The sequence below is a fragment of the Strix aluco genome, chromosome 10 (assembly GCF_031877795.1).
Source record: "Strix aluco isolate bStrAlu1 chromosome 10, bStrAlu1.hap1, whole genome shotgun sequence".
Lineage (NCBI taxonomy): Eukaryota > Metazoa > Chordata > Aves > Strigiformes > Strigidae > Strix > Strix aluco.
This window is the reverse complement of record NC_133940.1, coordinates 11247491-11269601: the sequence shown is the minus strand read 5'-3', so window position 1 is coordinate 11269601 and position 22111 is coordinate 11247491. Positions and strand designations below refer to the sequence as shown.

General features: G+C 38.9%; 1 protein-coding gene across 4 annotated transcripts in view; it reads left to right on the top strand.

The window, feature by feature from the left end:
- Positions 1-22111, top strand: part of TENM1 (teneurin transmembrane protein 1) — a 348057-nt gene that overhangs the window by 254964 nt on the left and 70982 nt on the right. For all 4 annotated transcript variants that reach the window (XM_074835266.1, XM_074835264.1, XM_074835265.1 and 1 more), the window contains 4 exons: positions 4804-5020; positions 12149-12268; positions 14042-14303; positions 16919-17186. In XM_074835266.1, coding sequence (XP_074691367.1) covers positions 4804-5020; positions 12149-12268; positions 14042-14303; positions 16919-17186 — 867 coding nt within the window. The remainder of the gene's footprint in view (positions 1-4803; positions 5021-12148; positions 12269-14041; positions 14304-16918; positions 17187-22111) is intronic.

Below are 22111 nucleotides of genomic sequence, written 5' to 3'. Positions count from 1 at the left end.
ATATATATATATAAATGTATGAGCAAGAAAATATATTTTGTTTGATGGAAAACATTGTGTGATTCCATTAACACAAACTCCTGACACAGTGAATATTAATAAAAGCTTCCAGAAAGGATCCTTTCCCCAGCAAGGAAATGGGAAATTCTTGTTCTAACTCTGTGAGCTACGGCAATGCAGAGAGGAGTGGTGTGACTGAAAACAGAGCAACTTCTTTTGTCATACTCTGCCTTCTCTTTGAGGCTGTTTAAATTGTTTGAGTGCTATGAAGTGCTTTTTATCCTCAAGTCAATCTTTGTGAATTCTATTTTACCCGTAATATTGAAAATATTTTGTGTAATTTACTTACAAAAACAAAAATCCCAGTTCATCATTATCCCTTGCATACAAAACAAGGTACCTGGAAGATATGAAACCATCATCTTAGACTCATCAAAATGTGAATCACTTTATTATATAATCTGTAGTGTACCATGAAGGTGCCTGACTGCCTTTTATATAAAATAAATTAAAAAATGCTAATAGAAAACCAGAATCATTTGCACCTCTATAATATGTTTTAGACTGCACCTATGCTGTGATGCGCTTTGTGGTAATTGACAGTAAAAACTTCAGTATACAGGCTCCCCTGGTGTATGAATTACAGTTTTTGCTGTTTGTAGTAGTTTGGTCATACTCCTGACTTGTCTCCTGAGATTTAAAATAAACCCTGCTGTTTTCTTAACACAGTGAATTTTTTAATAGTTGGTTCCTGATATGAAACCGTAACGGAAAAACATGACCATTGGTTGAGAATTGGCTAATGTATTTGTAGCATTTTCAGGTGAATGAGTTTGATGTTATAGTTTATAAACAAGATTTATTTGGTTTTGTGGGTTATTCTCCTGGATTAAAAATCTCATTTCAAATAGGATTGGCTTGTTGAAAATGTTATCCTCACATGCACTTACTAATATGATTTGTATTATCATGAACTGCCTCCAGATGTAACTTGTGATTCTGTACCAGTTTGTTCTACCTGGTTCATTTTAATGGGTATCATGATGAATAACAGTAGTTTCTTTTTGGGTTTTAGGTTTGGGATTTTTTTCTTTTTTCTTTTAAATGGTCTAAGTTAAAACCGAAGTCTTAAATGAGCCTAAAGTAAAACAAAGATTTTATTTCAGCTTTAGAGTTCTCTATTTGCCCTGAAATAGGTATTTCATTCTTTTACTTCAGCACAAAGTTTGAAAAATATTTTTCAGTTTTATCCAAGTTATTTTCTAAATTTTGTTTGATTGTTTGGAATAAAGCTGGAAGTTGCATTATTCAGACGATTCTAGTTAATAATTCTTAAATACATACACCCAGTGGCTTGAGCCAAATATGTGTGGTTAAGAGTCCATAGAGGAGCCGGTGCTGCTGCACCTCCTGCCTCACTGTCCATGTAGCATCTTCTCTGAGACTAGCATATACCTTCTCTTTCATTCTGCATGGTTGAAAGGGGAAATTGAAATAAACTGTCACCTAATTGATGAAAAGATTAATAAAATGCAAAGAAATTAAATACAGCATGAGAGAAAGAAGCCGTGAATGATAATCTGTAACCTAGAAGACTCCTACTTTGGATTAACATTTATATTTTGGTTTGCAATGTCTTCCTCTAATGACTTTGTAGCCTTTGCTCCCAAGGCTGTAAGCTGTTCCTGGTACATCCAGTGCTTCACACATTCATGGTGCTGTTAAGACAAATTCCCATTCTCACCATAGATTATTCAGATACGCTTCTGGGACTTCACACCCCTACTAATGGGAAACCCATCCTTTTGTAGCCCTGAGAGGCAAATGAAACCAGGTGCAAGTAGTTCAAACCAAACTAACTCCATTAGCAGAACCTGGAAGAGTTTATAAGATAGTCACTTTGCTGACAAGTAAACTGCAAAGAAAAGATGAAAATTGGGTCTGACTGGAAGACAGAAAACTGTTTTCCCTTTATGTTGTTTCTTTTTGTGATGGCAAGAATGCACAGTGTTTGTTGTCAGGCACGTAAGCTGTTGACTGAAACAGAGAAGAATGAAGACTCTATTAGAGAAAGCAAAGTATTTAATTGTTATTTTTATAGCTATTTCTTTTCCAAGCAAATCTTCATATTCTAATATTTCCGTGACTTTTCACCTTTATTTTTTACATAAATGAGAGAATCAGGTCAGCTCAGTTCCCACATCTAACAGCTTGTTGACAAGGAAAAAATTAATCAGAATAGGTACTGTGGAATAAATGACTCTAAAATAGCTTCCCCATGGATACTGTTATTCTGAAATAAGTATGCCTCTTTTCTGATTAGTACTTATTCTGACAGACCAATGTTTGTCGAGTTTCCCAGGTAGACAGCAGTCAGCTTGTAGAAATTAGGACCTTCCAGAAAGTACCTTGACTCCTTAAACAAGACTTGTCGCTGCCATAACCGTTCCACTGGCAGAGACCAGCCCTGAATGGCTATGGCTAACCACATCGGAGCCCTCTGAAGGGATCTTCACTGGTATAAAGCAAAAGCAAGAGATTTCAGTTTCTTTATCCACCTTTTCAAGGCTGGTAGAATTCTTCAGTATTTGCAGTTTTGGAGAATCTGCTAGTAATTTGATGCTTTTCAGTTCACTTATTAAGAATATAGAGAGCTTCATTCCTTGGACAAAAAAGAGGAAATGATAAAAGTAGGTATTTTTTCCTTGCAGTTCCAAGCCTGCTCTTCAGGTTTCAACCCAAAAAGCTCCTCTGTTTTTTCATCAGAACACAATGAAAACCCTCTGGTTCATATCGTGAACTCCTCCATCCATTTCCCATGTGGTTTTGTTTAGACTGGAGGCCCCTTATTGTTTCAGCTTACTGATTTCCTAGCGGATTTCAATAGCTTTGTAGGTTTTCCTGAATATAAAGTGACTGCTACACTCAAAGTCAATAAACTCAATGTTGCCCTCTGAAGTAGTTCTCCCACCGCTGGCAAATGCCTGTTGTCTCTGAGACTCAGGGAATGTGGAAAGAACTTAAAGCATGCGCTGACCTGTAGCTATGCCAGCTTTGCTGGATCCAAGGATCTTAGATTATTGTTGCTAGCTGTCTACGGTTGCCCTTGGCTCATTATCACAAAAACTCGCCTGCTCTATCTGATTTCCTGACTGCAGTAGGATAGATTTGTTAATATTTTTTGCTTAGCCAAGCAATTACCTTGCTCAAGGTCAGTCAAGGATTTTCAGATTCCAGGAAAGCCCATTTCATTACACTTGTTTGTTCTGTAAAAGTGCTTTTGCTTTCTTTTCAAAGTGAATATTTTATGTTGTTATTTACTGAGCTTTCACATAGTGCAGTGTGCTCTATTGAGAAAAGAGCAGAGTTGGCTGTGGGTCAGTCCCGCACCCATTAAAGTCAGTGACAAAACTACAACAGCTTCCCTGATAACATAGTTTGCCCTGAGGAGGTACAGTTTTACAGGCACCAAAGCACTGGTACAAACAGAGCATGCAAAGTCAAAGTATGAAGTGAAAATATCTGACAGTGTGTTGATCCTATAGCATTCCAATTTTAACACGAGGGAAATCCGTACAGTGATATGATGACTCCACATTTATTCAGACTGACCTTCTTAGAAATACAAAGAGATGTCTTTGTTGAAGGATACAATGCCTTAATCTTGCTTTATATGCATTAGTGTGCTTGTCAATCCAAGCAAGTAAGCAACAGCTAAGTCATAAAATGGATGTTTAAAAAGATAGTGGGACATTTTACCATACCTTATTAAATCTGTTTCTGGTTGAGTATGTAATTTAGGCAATTTGGATGTCTAAGCTGCTGATAGAAGCAATCAAATGCCAATAGCCCAATTTTAAGTTTTATTTAGGTGCTTAATTTAGACGCACTTCAGTGCTTCACTTTTCATCATAAGCTTTGGACGTTCGTGTAAATAAATTTTACCACAAATGTTGTTGCAAGTTTGTCCATGAAGAAATGTAGATTTTTGAAAAAAATCAATTCTTTCTCCTATTTTCCAAAATTGAAAATGGAGGGAGGAGGGATAGGTTCATTTTCACTTTCTGAATTTGCTTTCCTGGTGCAAACATCCATGGAGAAGACTGTATCTGCCAGGTCACTGGGATAAAGCCTGCATCAAGGTGTGTATTTGTGTATCAGCAACTACAAAATTAGTGTAGTCATGATTCTGCCCTTTTTGGATCGTTCTGGTATTGCAACCAATAAATGAAAAGTAAACATCCTAAAGCACTAGTAAAACTATTGCAGGGCTTAAAATAGAAGTCAGACAACTGTAACAAGTACCTTTTTTTACTATTGTAGTGAGGATGCTTATGAGAGTTAGGTAACATTTCAGACTTCATTATTGCAGACTGGTTAGCAAGTATATGTTCTTCACAGGTGTGAACAGACAGTAGTGACAATAAAGGACTCTTAGAGATAGACATCAGCTGCACAGTGTGGATCAGTTACCTGTTGGACTAACAAGTATTGTGTAGAGATTTTCTTCTTCTGCCTTTTCTGCAGTGAAGACGGCCCCGCTCTTCCCTGTTCACTTAGTTTGTAGGTTCTGTTTTCTCATTGTCATGTGAGGATTTTATGAGGTGGTACAGTGTTAATGACTAGAGAGAAATACCCCTCCTGGACTGAGCATGTACATTAATGCTTTATTGAATTTGAATGTGTCATAATCAGCATGCCTTCCAATTGATTAAATACCTCCTGTGCTCTCCAGTAGTAAACATGGTGCTTTATTCTCAGAATCACTCAATTTCCTGAACTCTCCCATTCTCTCTGTTTTAGATGGCTTGACAGACTGTGTAGACCCTGACTGTTGTCAGCAAAGCAACTGTTATGCAACTCCTCTCTGCCAGGGTTCGCCTGATCCCCTTGACCTTATTCAGCACAGCCAACCGCCTTTCTCTCAGCATCCTCCAAGGCTCTTTTATGATCGAATCAGATTCCTTATTGGGAAGGAGAGCACTCATGTAATCCCAGGAGATGTCTCATTTGAGAGCAGGTGAGTTTTCTTTTAGACGGAAGATTTTTCTGAATATTGAAAACTGCAATGAGATTATTTAACCAGGAAAAACAGTGATATCTGGGATAGCTGAGAATTCTTCACTGGTGATCAAAAAATACTTAAAAGGATAGCAAATGTTTAAGTCCCAACAGCTGAGGATCTTGTTTATCAGATTCTTATTACTATCTATCTAGCTCATAAAAGTGTCGCAGCAACAAACTCTACTACTCTTATTAACAAGACTTTGACTGCTGTGGAAGGTAAACTATCTTGTACGTGTAAAGTAAGTGGGGGGAAGTTCAGCCCTATATGCTATAGATACATATAATGGCAGAAGCAGAAGAACAAGTTGGATTCATATGTGTTGTATTCAGTCACGTTTCTGTCCAGTAGAATTTGATTGGTATTTACAGTGTAATAAATTTAACATGTGTCACTTACATATAAGCCAGCTACCTAATTGCTTTTACTACATGTTGGTAGACCAGTATGGAGTTTACCGTTTTGTGCTGCGGGTCACTCTCAATCTGTCATGCAAACAGTAGAGTGATCTCTCAGTGTTCGTGAGATTGGCTTGCCCTTTAACAGGAAAAGACTGTGCAATAGGAAGGGGGCACTCACTTGCTCAGAAAACCTGGTAACACATATTTTCTTGAACATGTGAAATATAGGGGCACATAAGTTTTTATGCGGTAGTTCACCTGGGAAGCTATAACTTACATGCTGACAAAGAGATCCACAAATCATCCACATCACCTAACTATTGCCCTGTCAACTAGGCCTACGCGTTAGATAAACCATGTTCCAGTAATAAGGGCGTAAGAATTTTTTTATTTTCACAGTACAGTACATAGCGCTTAGGTTGCAACCTCAACTTCTTTCCTTAGCTGCACACAAATTCAGTGCACTTTCTCTCTGTAACTTATTAATTTTTAATAAAGCAAATATGTAAACAGAGTCTTTATTGATCTGAAATACCTAAACATTTAATCACTATTAATAATGTAGCAGGATGTTATAAATATGTAGAACAATAGGGCATGAAAATGAACTCCATGAAAAGACCCACCTGCCAACGGCGGGTCTTGGAGTGTGTCTCGCTGATGAACAGTGCCGCTGCACCAGGTGCAAGGGCCTTGGCTGGCTGCCCACGCAGTGGAGCATGCTGCAGTTTAAACCAAAAGTCACCAGTGAAAGATTTTCCTCACCAACATGCCTCGCAGTGAGGTGTTTTCAGAGAGGAGGTGAGCACTCAAGTCGCCTGTACAGTGTTCTGTGACACTGCAAATGTTAGCAGCCAGATTGCACATAATCCCATCAACGTGCTTTTATAGATATAAGGAACTGATCTTTTAAACCTATCATTGATGGGATTTAACTTGGATTTAAAAGCTTTTTCTGAGTATTTCATTTCTTTACCCTGATATCTGCCATGCCTTTGAAGAACGAAGAGCAGCGAAGGCCTGTGTGTGAGCAGCAGCCCACCCTCACCATGGTTTGATGCTTTATACCACTAAGGAATATGACTTGTATTTGCACTGGTGCATTGCTCACACCCCACATATCATTTCCTCCCACTGCAGAGAAATTACTAGTTAGTTTGGTGAGTAGATCATTGGGATTCAGATGAGGCTGTCTGTATCTTTGGAATCAGGGCAGTGCCTGGAGACTTGTGCTCTGCTATGTCTCCTGGGTTTTGTCAACAGTAATCTGCAATGTACTGGACACCCCGAGGAGTTCATCAGTCCACACTTTGCTTGATCCTCAAGTCTTCCAGGCTGTTGAAAAATTGCTCATCCATAAGTCAAACATTATTAAAAACTGCCAGAATTTTCCTCAAGGATGAGAGATAAGCAGAGTCTCCGAAGGAGGCAATAGCTCAGCTGTGCTGCTTCTGTTCAGAAATCTTCCTCTGACATTGTCAATCTGACTGTCATCTAGTGTCTGTTCTTCTCCTGGGAATTAAGATTACTGAAAAAAACTGTAGAAAGACAACTGTTACTACAGTAAAAAGAATCAGAAATCTGTGATCCTGCCTATCTTGTACAGACCAAAGAATGCTTGGGGGGTTTTAATCTCCTTTTGGCTATTTCTGAAAAAGTTATGTCCAGACAGATGATATTAACTCCTGGCTGCCTGCAATGCCACTTATTTTATAGCACTGGTGGTTCAACAAGAAATGTTGGAAGGATTGGATGAAATAGTGGCATTCTTTTATTTCAGAGCACTGGCATCCATTCCCACTGGTACTCAAATTTTGCAGAGCCCTATGTGGCTGCTTCTTTTTTTTACCTTTGCAAGAAGTCTCTGAGACCATTAGGAGGATTAAGGAAGAAACATCTATCAGTGTTTTCAGTCTTCTGATTCAAATGACATTGTGCAGTGTTTTACTGTACCATAGGTCAGTGGAACTCCAATATGGGTGATGTTTGCATGAATCTCACTGTAGATAAAATCAAAATGCTGTTGAATAAATTTGTGAAAGCTATCAAAAAATGGTGAAGATTATCTCTGTCCTTCAGACTGAAAGTATTTGGTCTCTGCCATATCCTGGCATTTTCAACATTGTCTGAAATACTAAAATTAGTTGTTCTGACAACTACTGGGACATCTATCCTTTTTCATTTGCATCTTAGGCTTTGCTTAGATCTAATTTTTAAACATTTGGCTTCTACAATGCAGACAGGGTGTTGTGTTGAGCCATGGCTAAATACTCCACCAAAATTAACATTAAGTAGCTAAAAGTTTTCAAACCATATTTTGCTTTTTATTATGTCAAAGCTATGTCATTGTTAGTGGGTTTTTACAAACTCCCAACTTAAACTGTGACATGCTGAAAGGCAGATTAGACACGTTCTGGATAAATGGAAATGTACTTGCTTACATCAGGAATGGTTTTGACCTACTGCATGTAGCGGGGTGTAGCAGATTATAATGTTTTTATCAACTTCTGTTCTCAGGAAGCTTTTTAGCTTGTTTCTTTGCTGAGTATTTTTAATGCATGCTGCTGGCAAGCTATCTGACTCGCTGCAAATTGCCTACAAAAAGGGTCCAGTGTATGGTACTGAATTAATTACCCTTCAAAGGCTGCTTACAGCAACATTGTCAGCAGAAAGAAATGAATGTACCTTACTAGCCTTTAGCTTAATTTCTCTGAAGATTTTAATCAGAAATGTAATACAGTAAATGACATCTTCTGGTAGTGTGACACTTGGAAATTCACAAGTTGCTTGACAAAGTTCCACATCTGAGCCTGATGTCTCAGCCTGAGGTGCTTGGAGAATATTGGAAACTTAACACACTAAACAAAAGCAAAAAAATAGCAGATAAGTAGCAGCAGAGCAAGGCAGAATGGTGGTGGGATAATAAAATGCTTTACAAGTAGGGAAAGAATGCATCTAGAATTTTAAACTTCTATTTATATTTTAAATTAGAGATGTCAAACAAACTGTCTGGTGGCAGAGAGCTGCGACCCACGGAGCTGAGATCCTCAGTTACATGTGGAATGACCCATGAAGCGTTGACAGAGAAATCCTACTTCTTTTAGGCCACCTACAACCCGTGGGAATCTCTGCTTTCTCTCAAAAAACCAACTGCTCCCTCTGGAGCTGCAGATTTAGTACAGCTTGCCAAGGGACTAGAAACATTTCTAATGCATTTGAAAACACCAAGGCAGCTTATCAGGGACATGTTCCTTCCCAGCTCCTCCAAATTAGAAAAGACATTTTTGCACTTACTTCCAAGTTAAAACAACTTGGGCAGCCTTAGTCTAAGATTATGCAATCGTTACAAATAGATGACTGTTGGACAGATAATATGACTTATTTATCCCCCATGAGAAAGAAAAGCAGGCCAGTCACAAGTGTGTAGAATAAATCTTAGAGGCTGAGAATAGAGAGAGGGACATAGAGCACATTGAGGAGGCATAATGATCTTTAGAGGTTTCTCTGTTAAAATTAAGAAAAGCGGTGAGTGGTAGCAAGGTCCACAGCTTATCTGGAAAGAGGGTGAATGTTGAAGCAAGGAAGCGTGAAGTGGCAGTTAAGTACGAAGGGACATCACTGCAGGGAACATGCTCTAAAAGCTCCAGTAATGAAAGGAATTAAGTGAGGTCTTCTGCAAGCAGCAAAGCTGCAGGGAACGTGCATGCCAGCGTGCCTCTGGACATGGTAGTCAGCTTCGTGAGCTGTCAGGACATTGGGAAAGGAGGGAGAACCTGCTGCAAGCTGGGGGGTTGTTTGTTACCTCTGTGAGCCCTCTGAGATTAACGCTGGTCATAAAGTAATTGAAAAATGTTTTCATACCTGCAGTAAATGCAAAAATTAAAACTAATTCTGATCAAATGCTTAGTCAGAGATGTAGTAGGTGCTGGTAATTCAAGAGAGAAGACTCTTCAACTTAGAGTAGGTAATAAAAAGACAATAACTAATGAGGACAAATGTAGCAACACAGAGGCAGGCTTAGAACATTTAAAATCTAAAAGATTACAAAGACAGTTCAATACAGATAAATGTAGAATAATGAGGTTTATGACTATCACATACTGTAAATGTGTGTGGCTTGTAAAATAGACCATAAAAAAGGAACAAGAAAGTTGAAAGATAAGTCTCTTAATATTTATGAATAATGAGAAGTGAATGAGTAGAGGAAGGAAAGACTGTGTATGAAATAGTGAAGACTTTGAGTTGTTATCGCACAAATCTGTGCTTGATAAAATATGAGGACAGAGTAGAGTCAGAAGACAGGTCTGTGTGGAATGAACAAACAGGAGTATGAGAATAATGTACTGAATAACGATGACTTATGGGTCTCTCACACCAATGTGTGTTGTAAATATATGGAGTGCACTAATAAAGGGATTAGAAAAGGAAAGGCAGGTCTGTTGATGTTGGAAATATAAAAGAAAAAAATAGAAAGCAGTATTTTCTGTTCTAACAAACCAAAGAGTAATTGAACCTGGCTGTTCTGTTGAGTGAGTCTTGTGAGTCTGTTGAGACACACAAGAGCTTGATTGCTTTCAGAGGAGCAGCAGGTTTTGCCCACAAGTAGGCCCACAACCAATTTAGTTAATGTAGAAAATGAAAAGGTGGTAAATCAGAACACTGTTTTGCATACTGGCAGTAATGCCACCTCTCCCATTCCTCTGGGATTTATCAGCATCTTTGCTGAAAATCAGCATCTTTCTATGTCCTGGGAGCATGGAATTCTTAATAGCAACTGTGGTGAATGGTGTACTCGCAAAGGGGTTAATTTTTACCAGTTGCATTTTCTCAGGTCATAGTCAGCTGGGATTAATGATATCATAGCGATAAATTAGTGTCCTGTCAAGTGTCTTTGGAGAATGGGATCTTATGAAACGAGTCAGAATTTTCAGAAATTTATGGTCTCCAGTTTGTGCATATGATTTCATTGGATCATGATCAATTCATCTCTCAAGGGATATTTTTTAAATTCATATATAGACTCCTAAATAACTTCTGTCTGAGGAGCTATTCAGTTTTTCCTTTAGATTACGTATTCACTGTGCAAAGGTAGGATGTGTCCGTTGAGGTCTTCCATGAACTTTGAAACAGAGAGAAAAACATAACAATGTCTAAATTTATGCTTGTTCTTTATATTGATTAATTAATGCTGGTTACCTTTATAAGTATTTTATTGGGTTTGACCCATGTTTTAACGTTATCAAAAGACTTCTGCATAAGACTTCACTATGTGAAACCACAGTTCCAGGAACTGTGCGCAATTATATAATTAAATCCCAAGACCTGGATCCCTTCAGCCAAGGGAGGTGTGCTGATGTAGCATACCTGATGGCAGAGAGCTGCGACCCACAGAGCTGAGATCCTCAGTGACATGTGGAATGATCCATGAAGCGTTGACAGAGAAATCCTACTTCTTTTAGGCCACCTACAACCCTGGATCTGTTCAGTCAGGGGAGGTGTGCTAATGTAGCATACCTGATGGCATGGGGCAAAATACTGGAAGGTATTTCAGTGGAATGTAGCTGTGTAAGCCCCTAGAAAATCCCACTAGATCCTAATCTGCACCATGACGGTATTTTACATTTTATTCCTTGTCCTTTAATGAGACTTGTCTCCTTTACATCAGTCTTCAAATACGTAAAAGGCTAAAGCGAAGAAAAAGAGAGTAATTTCTTCACCTTTTCTGTGGCTAGGGTGAAAGTAATTGTCTTAAAGGGCAGCAGTGGAGATTCAGACACGACAGTAGGAGAAACTTGCCGTGAGTGAAGCACTCGTACAGAGCCATTGGAATGGATTACTTCCATGGTGAGATTATAGACTTAGACAAGCATCTGTCTGGAGTAATGTGGGTATAGTTGATCTCACCTGAGGCAAAGGAATGGACAAGATAAAGTCTTGTATTTCCTTTCAGCTCTCATTTTCTATTATTCTATGATCCTGTTAGCCTCTGATTAGACCCACATAGTAATGAGTTCACTTCCATGTCTGTTGACTTTGATGCATTCTGCTGTGCTGCCGTATTCCAACCTCTACTGGAATGGGAGGATTTTTATGCTGAAAAGTGAGTGCAAGTCCAACACATCCCAGAGGGAATTTAAAGGGGCATAACATGTGATGGGGGATTGAGAAAAATGTATGTTTCACTTAGGCGTTCTCTGAATTTACCTAATATAACTTTCTGAAGTTCGGTGAAGACGATGTGTCTCGCTGCTGCCTTATCACATTAGTTCAGCTTTTTTCTAATAGACAGCAATGCACTATTCTTAGCAGCAGAGAATGAGGTTTCATTCTCCCCTTTCACAAATCATCACCCCCTAGAGCTGCAGCAAGCTAAATCATGCTATCAGTGAAACCTTTGCAGTGCTATTCAGTGACAGAACAAATGGTATCCTGAAATATAGCCGGAAATGGAAATATATTCTCAATACACCAGTGATTCACGGGAGAGTCTGTGTGTCATCTTCATGAGATAATGGTTTTTCAAGTCAGTCTTTTGGACCTGTTTGAATTTTCATTGAGAATCAACAGTCACAATGATATCAGAATAGTTCTGTCTGTCTGGGACAGAAGTGTAGCATCGTTTCTGAAATGATTGCCCTTCTCACCCTCCTGATGTGTCTAACATGTTGCCTTTTGTTTACAGACGGGCGTGTGTCATTCGAGGCCAGGTGGTAGCAATAGACGGAACACCTTTGGTTGGAGTAAACGTCAGTTTTCTGCACCACAATGAGTATGGATACACCATCAGTCGACAAGATGGAAGGTCAGACTTCCATTGTATGGTCTTTCACTGGTTTAGATTTGTCTAAATTAAGCCATCTACCACCTTCTGTTCATGTACAAAATTGTCATAGACATCACTGTTTGTAGTGTGGATTGAGGATGGCATCTGGCCCTCTTCTCTGGGAACACATTTAGTTAGAGATCTCTGTGGTAAAGGGACCAACGAAGAAAGAGAAGAAGGAAAAACCTGAATAGCAACAAGAATACAGGGACATTCAAACACCTGGAGTCAAAATGTGACAGTACTGCTGTAACAATACCTTTTTGACATTTGAATATTTTAACTAGTCAGGTTTTTCAGAGAATTCCCTGTCTTTCCTCTTCTTCTGTTGTGATGTGTGAATCTTCCAAATAGTTTATAGAGGTCTCAACGAAGTTAAGTCCTTTAGTTGGTCATCTGAGCCACACAAGTAAAAGTGAGGACAGACTCTTTCCAGAGCCAAAATGGTTAAACTGCTGTTCACAACCAGTCCTGAGCAAACCTGGCTTTCTCTTCTCCCCCAGCCTTGTAGGGCTGATTTCAGTTCTCAAAGAGAGATTAAGTTGCTATAATATTCTATGTTGCACTCCAGGGTTGTCCATCCATTTGCAATAGGGTCATGTTTTGCTCCTGAACTTGAATTAAATTGCTAGGGGCAGTTTAAGACTTCATCTTCCTTGGCTGTGTTGTGAATTACAAGAAATCAGAAGCTATCTTCCAACAGGGAAAGAGTGTAATTTGTCAGTTTCCACAATTTTTTTTTTGTTTGGCTTTGTCAATTTATAAAAGTAAGGAGCATGCGTATTTATTTTACCTTAGTTTATTGACTTCCAAATCACACTACTTAAAGTTAGTAATTATCATTTCCTCTTTACACTAGCCTGGATAAAGTTGTTGCATTAAAATATGCTACCTGTATTTCGCTGTGAATGTAATCGGTGTCATTTGGGAAATGTGATGAGATATGCATAATTAAGTCTGACTTCTTATCACAGTTTGTTACCATCAAAAGCCTCCATAATAGATGCATTCAATAATACAGAGAGTGAAGTATCTATTTACATATTACTTTGTGATGCTTGACTATGGATGTCAGAAACTCAGGAAATGGAGACTCTCTATATTGTGCCTTCTATGTCCCACTGTTTTGCAGCCCAGATATGCCAAAGGTTCTTCACAATAGCTCCCAGAAGATCACCTGCCTTATATACAAGAGCTGATTCAGTTCTTAGTGCAATTAATTAGCATCTTTCCCAAAAATTTCATATCCTGCACAGAGGGGTCTCCTGCTCGGTGTACTCAACCTTTTCTTCCTGCTACTTTTAGAAAAAGGGAAAAGAATATGTTAATAGAGAAAAGGCCTGACAGGCTTTAAGACCTCTTATTCTGCATGCTGTACCTGTATAGATTATGAGTAGCATCCCTTTTCTGGTCTAGGAATTTCTTTTCATATAAACCAAAGTAACTGGGTCCACACTTTTGTTACAGATGACTCGTTAGTATAGATTCTAGTTGATAAATAGAGGGGGGGTAAACCAAGTAACAGTGAAGTACTGTACCTTGCTATTGATGCATACAGGGAGAAAACACAGAGAGGTAAAGCTTCTTCATGAACATCAAGGTGACACCGGGAAGGTATACTTGAATGGTTTCACGTAGTAAATTAAGGGCTGTAATGAGCAACATAAAGTTTTTGTTTGTGATGCATTGAAAGTTGTGCTAATATGATGATAAAACAAAAAGAAACAAAGTGATTTGATTTTTCTTTTCCAGTTTTGACCTTGTGGCTGTTGGAGGCATCTCTGTCACTCTAGTTTTTGACAGATCTCCTTTCATATCTGAAAAAAGGACACTTTGGTTGCCTTGGAATAGATTTATCATCGTAGACAAAGTTGTAATGCAAAGAACAGAGTCAGACACACCATCTTGTGACATCAGTAGTTTCATCAGCCCAAATCCAATTGTACTCCCTTCACCCTTGACAGCATTTGGAGGGTCCTGTCCCGAAAGAGGAACCGTTATTCCAGAGCTACAGGTAATGAAAAGACTTTCAAATTAACAATTTGTTCAGGTGCAAAACAAGTTCTAGACAATTTTAGAAGATGATACCAAATAGTGAGCAATTAACTGCTGTGATGTATTCACTTGTCGGAATTGCCCCAATCCATATCTCTTTAGTACTCTTTCACTAGATGCTTTTCTCTTTTTTTCTTTATTTTTTGTTAATATTTTAAGGTGCTTTATTTCTTACCTCCAAGTAGAAGAAAGTGGGGAGTCCTAACATGATTTATTATTGAAATCCCGATTTATTTATAGTGGTCACAGAACCATTCCTAGGTTACAGATAAACAGTACAACTTCCCCATACCTCAGTGTAAGACATGGCCCAAGATGCTTTGAAGACTCCTAGGGATGTTTCTTCCATTCACACCTTCTGGTTCTCTACAATGGCACCTCCAGCTATATGTTAGCTTCTTGGGTTTTATTACTTTCTTTCCAAGGTAGAGCAATTTTAACATGATCTTTAGGATTGTTTTTATTTAAGTGGGTTTTTTTCTTGACACTCCCTTAAGTGCTTAGAAGCAATTTCTAACTAACCTTGTATTTAACTGTTCTTTTATTTGTGACTTAAAAGAGATTGTATGAGTCAAACACCCAACAAAATACAACTACACGGGTTTCAGACCATGTTAACACCCATAATTTTTAGTATGTTGTTTGAGCAGTTAGAGTTCAAGCAATAAGGCCTCTTTTGGGTTCTCTTTAAATTTCACTGAGCAAGTCTGCAACATATTTTGGAGGCTAACTTTAGACGTGAATATTTCCAACCTCTTCTCTTTTTCTCATAAAAGTGCTGCTACTGCTTAAGAGCCTCTATTCTACACGGAAGAGACCTCTGATTGGGCTCAATTATGTCTAAACATCTCCATAACTATTATAAATATTATCATGTTTCAGCCGGTTGATGGCCACAGTGTTGCTTCACAAAACGTACTAAATGAAACTAATGAACATAAATTAAGAATAACTGATGCACACTAGTAAGAAAAAACTGGGTCATATTACTCCACATGAGGTATTCCTGGCTGTTCTTTAAACAGCAAGGTACCAAAGATGCAGTCTACTCAGAGAGAAACTGCCCCTGGTCCTTTTTTTTTTTTTTTGTCATTGAAGGGTTCTTAGAGTGTTAAGTTTCGTTGTACAGTACTGGAAAATGAACAAAAAGTAACCCAGAATAATAGGAGGAGATATATTAGCATGTCTTAATGCATGAATATTTCTTCCTGCTTTTCTATTAAAAAATGAGAAGAGATGTCAGATGTATGACAGAGAGGGCAGCTGGGATGTCAGCAGGAAAGAAGGGGAACACTGCAAATCAGGAACAATAAAGGGAGCAGGATTTCCCTGGCAACCCTACATTTCATATGTCGAAACGACAAGTGCTGGCAGGCCTCCAGCTGTACTGCAGCAGTCCTATGACAGGGATACTGTTGCAATGTGTAAATAAAATTACTATGAAAGTGAGGTAATCTATCGTTAAACAAGGAAACCTTAAAAACTGGGGAATATAAGCAAAACAGTTTATATAAACAAAAGGAATTTAACATTGTGACAGCTTGCCTTGTTATTATGGACATACACTGAAATCATTAACAGTGGCTTTTGAGTGATTGTGGCATCCTCCAAGAAGCTGCTCTCTTCTCTTGCCTGCTCTTCCTCACAGTCTGTCCCAGAAGAGCTCCTTTCTCTCAGGAGATCACAAGAGCTAAGTCCTTTTTTGTAGCCCAAAGGCCCACATCATTCAAAAGGTCAAGGCCAAGTTTCTCTTTTTTCCTGCACAAGCTCATAGTCTTTGCAGTCCTCCTAGTTGCTGAGGGCTTATCTTCACTGCAGCCAGGAATTGATACTACCCCACAATGGGCATATCCAAGCCAGCTTTAAGCCAGGTGATTCAGGCAGTGGCACTGACAGCAGTGCCGTGGGATTTGAACTCTCTTGCACAGGGGACTTACCTGTTAGATAGATCACTCTGACGCCCAGACTGTTTCATCTTCATTGCCGTGCGTCCCCAGTTAGCTTGTTAGGTTCCTTATGCTGCACCATCATATGCCATGCCCCTTCTTGCTGGAGCTTAGCCTCACTGTAAGCACCTCTGCAGAGAAGGCGCTTTAGCAGGAAGGTTTGTTTTCTTTCTTAGCTCTCCCCAAGTGAGGGTTATTACCTCTTCAAGTCATAATGTAATATATAAAGTGTGTGCATATTTTAAAAAAAGTTTTTAGTAGTATTGTGGTTAAGAACACTTGTTAAGTAAACCAAATAATAAAGCCAAGGTAAAGCTGTAGAGGTTTATATGAATATGTCCACAGAGACAGTATTTGCTCCTCAGTAGATAAGAGTAAAGCATTAGAGGAAGAGACTTTTTTTCAAAATAGACAGACCACTGTCCAGTGAGTTGACCGAGCAGTTTCCAGCGTTGGACATTTTGCAATATGCCTGGCTACTGCATTGCTGAAATAAACACAGAAGACATCAGTGTTTTAAGTGGTACTCTGTTCATATCATGATTGTGAAATGTAAAATAAGCCCCTGCTGTTGTTACAATTTTGCATTTTTCTTGGCTATAGATATAATGATGTGTTTTTTTCCAAGGTGGTCCAAGAGGAAATCCCAATTCCTTCGAGTTTTGTGAAGCTGAGTTATCTCAGCAGTCGAACACCGGGGTACAAAACTTTGCTGCGCATTATTCTGACACACACAACCATCCCTTCTGGAATGACAAAAGTCCATCTGATAGTTGCTGTTGAAGGACGTCTGCTTCAGAAATGGTTTCCTGCTGCAGCCAATTTGGTATACACATTTGCCTGGAATAAGACAGATATATATGGACAGAAGGTTTCTGGTCTGGCTGAGGCGATGGGTATGTAGAATCACCTTGATGTAAGCAGAAGTGCTCACACACATCAAGCCAGGAAAATACGGCTTATAAATTCTGTTGCTGCACTTGCATTCTTTTAAATCAAATGTCTCTTTAGCTAAAGTGACTTGTATGATTTCCTAAGAACATTTATTTTCTTGTTCTTCCAATGTCATCTTTCTAATTTAATCAATTTGAAAATCCCCTTTTCCCTCGGAGAATGGTTATGTACTAACGGCATTATATTCAGCTGTCTTTGTTTTTGAATGTTACTTTGAATATGACCTTTGGTGTGTCACTGTTTCTGTCATTTTTTGGCTGTGACATTTAAAATGTCACTTCCACTTAGGGTTTACAAAATTCTAACTTTTAGTCATCCTTTCTTACTACATTTCACATCCCCAACAGTTAAAACTTCTTGATTTGTTGTTTAAAGCTATTTATACAAAAATCATCATGTTTCATAGGCTTTCTTTACCAAGCAGCACAGGCAGCTATTCTGAGAACTGTTACAGAAGCACAAATACATTTTATTCAGCCAGACATTTTTTTTCATCAATTTCATGATTTGGTTTTTAAAAGGCTTACTATTTTTTCAGTTGAATTTGGGGTTATGTTGCTTAATGGACTAATCTTATAGATACTTTCCATTACAATTATTTTACCTTACCAGGAAAGCTTAGTATTGTGAATAAGCCCTATTCACTTCCTTAGCAGTTTTGTTTTGCTTTTTAAGTCAGAGGATTTATAGCAAGCAGCATTGGCAGGATCAGGCTATAAAACAAGAACAGCAAGGGCTACGTGGAGCCATCTACCCTCACGAGGAATATGCCTCTTTCTGTATATGAAAATGCTGTTCTGAGGGGCAGCCAGAAGCTCACTTCAGGATCTGCTGTGTTGTCCACACAGGCAGCGTGCCTGCAGCTTGGCCTGTGCAAAGCCAAAAGGTGCCATCCAGGCTGTGCAAGCCCTGCAGCTCCCAGAGCACCAGTGCATGACTCTGCTATCATCTGCTCCCAGCCATGTCTGTGAGGCAGCTGCGTGGAGAGGTGATGGGAGAAAGGAGCATTCTAGCCCTTTCCTAGTCATCTCTAGTTAGAGGATGATGCAGACATAGCCACTGGTGTCCACAAAGGGCTATGAGACCAAAATATGGAGTATGATTTACATCACGTCATGCACATTTAAATACATCAGAAAACAAGGAGCTGCTTCTAGGGCTGTGGTTCTACAGTTTACTTCAACAGATACAACTGCAGGCTGCTGCCAGAAGGGACACTCCCACGTCCTCTCCTTACCTCTGGGTCATGGCTCGCATTTATTTGACCATGAAATGAGCCAGATCAGGAACAAAATTCAGCTGAAAACTGAAGGAACCAGATAAATTTTCAACTTCATCAGTTTCCTGATCTGCTATGAATGCTAATGCAGAAGCACAGGTCTTCTCATTCCAGCCATAGTTCACACATGTATGGCCTAAAGTGATCAAAACTCCACCCTTAGCACAAGGTCTCCTGAACTGCTGCATCATCTATCATACCTGCATCTGATCTACCACAGCTGGCTCACATCTGCAGAAGGTGGACAACTTTTCAAAGGGGTCAGTCAGGTTCAGAGAGGGCTCTGAACGTCCCAGGTATGGCACGTGATGAGGGGTCAGAGTGCCCTTTTTGGCCTGTCTCTCAAGTAACCTCCTTGTTAGGGGGCAAGTCTGGCCCTAGCTCATTGCAAAAACAGACTCCTGCCAGTGTTTTGCAGTGAGGGAGGGTATTAAATGGGTTGTTGGCTTCACTTACACATGTTTGTGCGAATCCAGAAATGACAAAAAATTCCAGTGTGCCCTTCAGCACTCCCATTGGTATCAGGCAGGACAGATGGGTCATGGGTGCCTCCTGGGGCTTTCCTCAGCATGGCTACACATGCCCTGCATTCGGAGTCTGTTACTGCACTTTGTCACTGATGTTTTTGAGAGGGAACAGTTGAGTATGCCTTCTCCCTCTGCATCATTTGAGAGTCTTCTGATGATCATAAAGTCCAGTACATATCTGGACTTTAAAACAATTTAAGTCAAATATATAATATCTTATGAAATGATACTGTAGTTACAGATTCCCAAATTAGAAATAGATGAGCACAATATGTTTAAATATGAATAAAGCTTACACAGTAGTGCTGGATCACAACTTCTAAATTATTTAATTGGTTCTTAATTTTTTTTCTTTTCCTTAAAGTTTAGGTTAATCATGCTTCTTTCAAAATAGAAGCAAAAATCTTTATATTTTAAGTGCATTGTTAGCATGCTTTGTTAGATTCCAATAAACCTTTATTTAATTTGACACAGTGTAGTACTCAGGGACCTTTATCTGCATCCATTATATGAATTTTTGTCAAAATAATTTCCTCTGCCAGTATATTACCAATATTTAATAATGCATTCTGTTCAGTTTTCATTTTAATTAAATTAAATTGCAGAAAGTTGAAGTCCTGGACTCAGGAATAGAACCATCTGCATTTGATTTTATAAATACTATAAACATCTCTATTTTTCTTCAGGGTTATTGACAGCAATGATCACATAACCAGTTACAGAAAAGAAGACTTTCTGAGCATATTTTCACACCCAAGTGGTTCTGCTTGAAGTTGCTGGAGACATGTTTGCTGGTGTTTGTCTAGTCCCCAAGTCCCTAACAAGAGGCCATTTTCTCTTCTCAGAGGAACAACTGAGATTATAAAGTAACATTTTTGTTTTGAATAAAAAAACATCACATGGATGTTGACACACAAAACCTCAGTGGTAAAGTCTATGTCCCCTTGTAATTTAAGATAGGAAAAGGAAGAATTTCAGTAGAAACCTCCATAAACATTCCTGTATAACTCCATACATGCTCAGTCTTACTCCTACAAGCCCTTGCATCCCACACAGCAGCATGAAGTGGTGTGCAAGGACTAATCCTTCTGGGTGTGAATATAAACCAGCTCTCAGTCTTAGGTCTTCTCTGTTTATTACTCGTAACTTAGGTTGAGTTCATTATATTCATTGTTTGAAGAAGATGATAAGTACAAATATTTCAGAAAAGGTTGCAGTACAGGTTACTATCCTGTTTCACTGTGTCTTTTATTTCTTACCTGTATTTTGGCAACAGCCCTTAAAACTGTGATATGCCGGAACTACCAACATTCTTCTAAATAGTTGTATGAAAATAACAGATTTTTGGTACAGATTATTTAAGTAAATCTTTTTAAATCCATTTTGATACTGCAAAGTGTACTTGCTGGCTGTTAGCGTCCAGAAACATAGTCACTACAGTTCTTCTTCATGCAGTGAAATCCCAGTCACCTCAAAAAAGGGCTATAAATTAGTTTGACCAGAAAATAATGCCCCACAATGAGGGTGAGATGGTCATTTCACTTACAAAATTACTACTTTTTGCAAAACCTGACAGTATCAAAATGCTTATTTTGCAAGTGGGACTGCAGTCACTTGGTTGACTTTACAATTGTTATGCTTTGCCTTGATTACTTTGCATGCAAAACAATTGATAGGAAATTTTCATGGATGGTACATCAGTACCTCCAATTAGATGGTTCAGGAGACCCTGCTTTAAGGTCACACAGATATTCCTTTTTGGAGCATAGACATCTTTCCTAACTATGTGTAAGTATACATAGAAACATGGTTGTAGACACACACAAAGCGAGTGTATGTCCACGTGTCTCTCACTGATGAGAAGGAACAAAAAGGCAGCTACGCACAGTAACTGTGAGAGCAGGGAACTTCCAAGAAAGGGGATGATAAACCTCTAGAGGGTATTGGGCAGGTCAGAAATATCCACTATAGGCAGGGAACAGCAGACACTTTACAGTGTTAGCTACAGTCCCGATGAATGTGCCACTGTGGATCTGTTGGCACAGATTCTCAGATGGTGTAAATTGTTATACCTCCCTTGACCCAAGTATCAGCACAGTACCTTCAGCAGCTGATGAACTGTCCCGTGGGTCTGTAATGGCTCACTGAGCAAGGCTGAGTGGCTCTGTGTTATAGATCTCTACTCTTCTCAAGTATACACATCTGGCCCAGGATTGAACGTGTTAAGTGCATGAATGGAGTAAAGAAGCGAACGTGTAGGTGGCAAGTGTGAGGTTGCTTCACAGGGAAAATCTGCCCTTTATCTTCTCTCAGCATTAACGCCTAGAAAATAGCGTGTCTGGTTACTGAACCTTGACAGCTCATCCCAGCACAGGATGTGGCTCTTCTGGAAGAAGCTCCGTGCCCACAATTGAGCACTCCGCCCAGGGAGCTACCCAGAAGCATTGCTGATATTCGTCATGACAGCTCCTGAAACAGAAATATTGGACAGAATGGCTGCTGGACCCTCAGACTGTAACCTGTAATGTTTGAAACATACAGTATTTACAGTACTGAAGGAGATGTGATTTTTACAAGTCAGAGTTTAGCTGCAAAAAAAGGTTCTTTCTGCTAAAATGATGAAGCAGCTCTGAGCAAAGCTGCCGTAAGGAACAGCTTTTAGTTTGCCACAAAACATTTATCTTACAAACACAAATGCTCCTTGCTATCACTGGTCAAAATATTTTGATTGCATCCAGTAATGGAATTTAGGTAGTATTAAAACTATTTATGGTTCAAGTAAGATGTACCTAAAGCTGCTACATAGAAAAAGTGAGAAGAAAACATTGAAAATGTCAGAAAACTGTGGGTTTTTTAATATTTTTTTATTTTGTATCTTAAAATATTTGTAAAGACATTTTTATTTTGGAAAGGCCGAACTATCTCCTAGGTACAATTAAAACTATTTCCTAGATAAAATTTTGTGATTTGGTGTCAGGATAACATTCTTCCTTTATGAATGAGTTGCACTGAAGTCTAGAAAGGTTAACTAGAGGAGATAAATAACTTTTAAAAAGAAAAA